Source organism: Erigeron canadensis, chromosome 4 (genome assembly GCF_010389155.1).
Source record: "Erigeron canadensis isolate Cc75 chromosome 4, C_canadensis_v1, whole genome shotgun sequence".
In the NCBI taxonomy this organism is placed as follows: Eukaryota; Viridiplantae; Streptophyta; class Magnoliopsida; order Asterales; family Asteraceae; genus Erigeron; species Erigeron canadensis.
In genome coordinates, this window is record NC_057764.1 from 21269652 (window position 1) to 21274106 (window position 4455).

At 36.5% G+C, this 4455-nt stretch overlaps 1 protein-coding gene across 1 annotated transcript; it reads right to left on the reverse strand.

Annotated features, from left to right (window-relative positions):
• Nucleotides 1–1995: 1995 nt before the first annotated feature.
• LOC122597139 (heat shock 70 kDa protein BIP1-like) lies at nt 1996–4060 on the reverse strand. The gene is made up of 3 exons (XM_043769771.1): nt 3822–4060; nt 3524–3738; nt 1996–2237 (listed from the first exon to the last, which is right to left on the reverse strand). The coding sequence occupies exons 1-3, from the start codon at nt 4058–4060 to the stop codon at nt 1996–1998; spliced, it is 696 nt and encodes a 231-aa protein (XP_043625706.1).
• Nucleotides 4061–4455: the final 395 nt, after the last annotated feature.

Here is a 4455-nt window from a genome sequence, read left to right on the forward strand (position 1 = left end):
TCGAGCTTAATCAAATAATGGAAGAGATTTTAATAAAAATCAACATCTTAAAAGTAAAAAAAAAAAAAAAAAGACTCGAAACTTCAGTATACAACATTTCATTTGCGTGTATATATGCCATAAATTTTGATGAATAATCTTTTATCTCAATAATAACATTGAGGACACATCTATTATTATTGATTTATATATAAAACTTGCTGAGAGAGATATGAGTGTATGCAAGAGTCTTGGAGAAAACATACATTCTTGTAACTCCAATCATTTATGGCAAAATAAATTGGTTGGGTCGGGTTGGGTAACGGTCAAAAAAGTTTTGGGTTGAAATGGGCAGCCTTTAAATTGGTTTATATTACTGGTTCAGGTCAAATGGGTTCGGATAAAAGTGGGTCTGGAAATAAAAAGGGATCAGCATAAAGCAGGCGATTAACGAAAAGAACAGTTGATTTAAATAATGACATTGGGGTTGTGTTATAAAGAAATTGAACAAAATTTCTGATTTTTTTTTTTACATTAAGGTTTCTTAATTGAACTCGTGACATAGTCGCTTGCCCAAACTTGAGACCGTTGTGCCACATGATGTTTGATAGCATATATGCAAGCAAGTTACTCGGAAGTTGTTGCCTATCGTAGTAGAAGAACCACGTGAGCGGTGAGCCAGATCGATTAGGAAATGAGATAGGCACCTTTATGTACATGAATCACATAAATTTGAATCTGTCTGTCACCTTAGTGCTTCACAATATGAGGAGTTTAAAAGATTCATATCACATACTTATTACTTTTTTACCTTCTAACTGAAGAGATAATCAGATATATGGATTACTACTCTAAACAATTAATGTATTAATTCTAAAATAAGAAATGAAATGGAAGAATCATGAACTAAAGTAACAAAAACCCAAGAGCAATTTGTTGTCAACTTTGAAGATATTGAAAGACCCAAGAGCAAACTTGTTACAATAGGGCAGGAGGCCCAGCTGCATGGCCTGACAAACAACCTAGATGGGCTCATATTGGGCTGCCCTTTCTCACGATCAATGCGACTGGGGCCATTCTAGTAGCCCATCAGCCACATCAGCAGTCTGGTATAACCAGCGGCATATGACATGAGTCAGGCCAGCCACACTCTCCAGAACTAATGCAATCACAATACAAGTCATTGACTTACCTTTGAGCAATTGAATCTGCGGTTGTAATGTGACATCGCTACTCTAGTACAATTGTCAAACCAAATAGAGTATACAACTTCTGCCCTTAACCGACAACCAAACTCCTTTTAGGCCCACAGACACTCCGACATTGCAGCCATCTTTTATACTATAACCCATTTCAGCTAAAAAGTTGAAGAAAGGCCAAAGAAAGGCATTTTTCATTTATCTTAGGGAGGTAGTGATAATGCAACATGAAGATGGGACAGAGGCTGCTGATCCGAGCTGTTACAGTAGTTAAATTAGGCGCCTCAATTATCTTACACATTATTAGTTTCCCATATATTTATACATTTACATGTCATAGTCAAACTTCATTGATATACTAATTTTGATAATTAATAAGTTAAAGAAATAAACAATATTGACATAGAGACAAAAAAAAAAAAAAAAAAAAACTGAATGATCAATCATTTCAAATTTTCACTACATAGTGGTTAATTATCTACAAATATGATGCATAAAGATGATGATATTCACAATCATCAGACCACACCAGTTTTATTAACACATGGGAGCTGGCCCTCCTCCCTTAGCCAACAAGTCTCCTAAAGTAGCCGCACCGATAGTGACTGCCTCGTCAGGGTTGATGCTCGTCTTTGGTTCAATCTTCCCGTTAAAGTAATCCCTCACAAGCTGTTCAACCTCGGTACTCGCACCAACAAGAATGATCTCATCAATTTGGTGTTTCGCCAACCCTGACTCCTTCATAGCCTTCTTCATGATTCCTATAAACAAGTCGTTGTTAAGCTCCTTACCTTCAAGATGGGCTGTGGCATGATGGTCAATAAGACCATACTTCGACTCCCAAGATAGTAACATCACATTTCCCATCAACCAGGTCAATAACAACAATGTTCTTTTCCTCATCATCCTTATTATGCTGACCGTATACAAAAACATATTCACGAACAAGACCATATGCACGAACAAGAGCCGCAGGTTCGAGAATCAGTGATACGTCTTTGAAACCAGCAATCAAACAAGCATCCATGGTAGCCTGCCTTTGTTCATCGCTGAAGGATACTGCAACAATTAAACCAATGTTTAAGGATCATAAGATGCATAATTACTTTACTTACCAATAGACCTAGACCTGGTAAAATTTTGATCATTTTGGTTCAAAAATTGACCATTTCGGTTTGGTCCAGGATTGGATTTGACAAACCATGGGTCGTATAACACTTTGAACACTTCTATACAAATTGTCTGAATAAAGTGAAATGCACATATCACATTTCTCGTGTGTTTGTGACAAACAGGAGATAAATGTTTAACCCACACATAGATATTACACACATACAGAGGAAGTAGAAACTAAATTAGCAAAGCTTTTCAGGAAGAGGACGAAAGAACCTATTTCTTACTGATATTAAGGTCGGGTGTCGGTTCATTCCGGATCGTTTCCATATGATGTATCATATAATTCGGTACCGTGTATCCAGTAAAGTGATACTTATATTAGTTTCCTATATCAAACTCATTGATAATATTATACTACTTAATAAGGTAAAGAAAGAAACAACATTGGCGTAGAGCCAAACAAAACTGAATGATCATTTCAGTGTTGAATAACGATGATGATATTCACAATCATCAGCCCACACCAATTCTTTAGCACATGGGACTCATTCCTGCTCCCTTAGTCAAGTAGTCTCCTGCAATAGCCACACCAGTAGCGACTGCTTCATCAGGGTTAACACTCGTCTTTGGTTCAGGAAGGGCTTTGACAAACCAAGGGTCCAAAGGTCGTATGAAACTTTAAACACTCCTATACAAATTGCTGCTATTGTCCATATCTGAATACAGTATACGTATATCACGTTTCTCATGTGTTTTGTCACGAACAGGACATACATGATTCTGTTTAACCCACACAGTCACACACACATTACAGACAAATAGAGACACACATATATTACATCTCTCTGACACACATAACACACACATACACTGAGACACACACACACACACGCACACATGTATATATACACACAAATGTATCAGGCATAATATCTATATATACACATATAAAACACAAACACGTAGATTACGCGCATACAGAGGAAGTAGAAACTAAAATTAGCAAGCTTTTCAAAGAACCTTTTTTTAAACACCCCATTCTAACCTGTTTGGGTATACATCTCTGCCCATCCTGACCCTTAAATTGTGAAGTTCTCCTTTTGTGCAGCCCATAGAGACCAAGCAAAGATGGTTTAAGAGTTAAGACCGCAAATAACCCATGACGTTAAAAAAAAAACCATTATGACCCTAAAAAGGATTTTTGGGTTTGATTTGCAAGGTTGACTTACAAGGAACTGAGACAACAGCTTCAGTAATTCTCTTCCTAAGGAATGCTTCGGCTGTCTCCTTCATTTTGGTGATAATCATCGCAGTAATCTCTTTAGGACTGAAAACCTCGGTTTCCCCATCCTTGATTTCAACTTGGATATAAGGCTTCCCGTCTTTGTTCATAATTTTGTATGGAACGACTTTCATGAGTCCTTGAACCTCTTTGTCTTCAAATCTGTCAATCAAACAAAGATCTTAATAAATTAAAACGTACATCATCTAATTAAGAAGATTGTAAGTAAGGTTACACAGACATACTTTCTCCCAATAAGTTTCTTAACATGAAAGATGGTCCTGTTGGCATTTAGAGATGCCTGATTCTTTGCAGCCTCGCCGATAAGCCTGTCAGAGTCTGTGAAAGCCACCCATGATGGCGTGGTACGGTTTCCTTGATCATTGGGTATGATTTCAACATGACCATTTATATAAACACCAACACAAGAAAAGCTAGTCCCAAGGTCAATCCCGATAGTAGTTTTGTCCTCTTCTGTCGCCATTGAAATTGCAGATAGGCAAAAACCTGTTGGTAACACGTTTAATGTTCGTTACTACATAAACACCATATATCCACCTTTCCTTTTTTTTTTCTTTCTGTTTTTGTCATCTTGAAGAAACAAAACTAATTGAATTGCAACCGAATTTAATGATCAAATTCACATAAATGAAAATATTCCTTACACAACATTAACAATTTAATAATTCTAACGATCAAATTCCTGCATTGTTCACATTCATACTGAATTTATAGAAAATTGAAAACAACAGTAGCAAGTTTGATGATCAAATTCCTGCATTGTTCACTTTCAGACTCAAGTCATTTTACACAAAAAAGAAAAATATATATATATCGAGAATACAATAGCAAGTTACTTTAATGATCAAACTCTAGTGG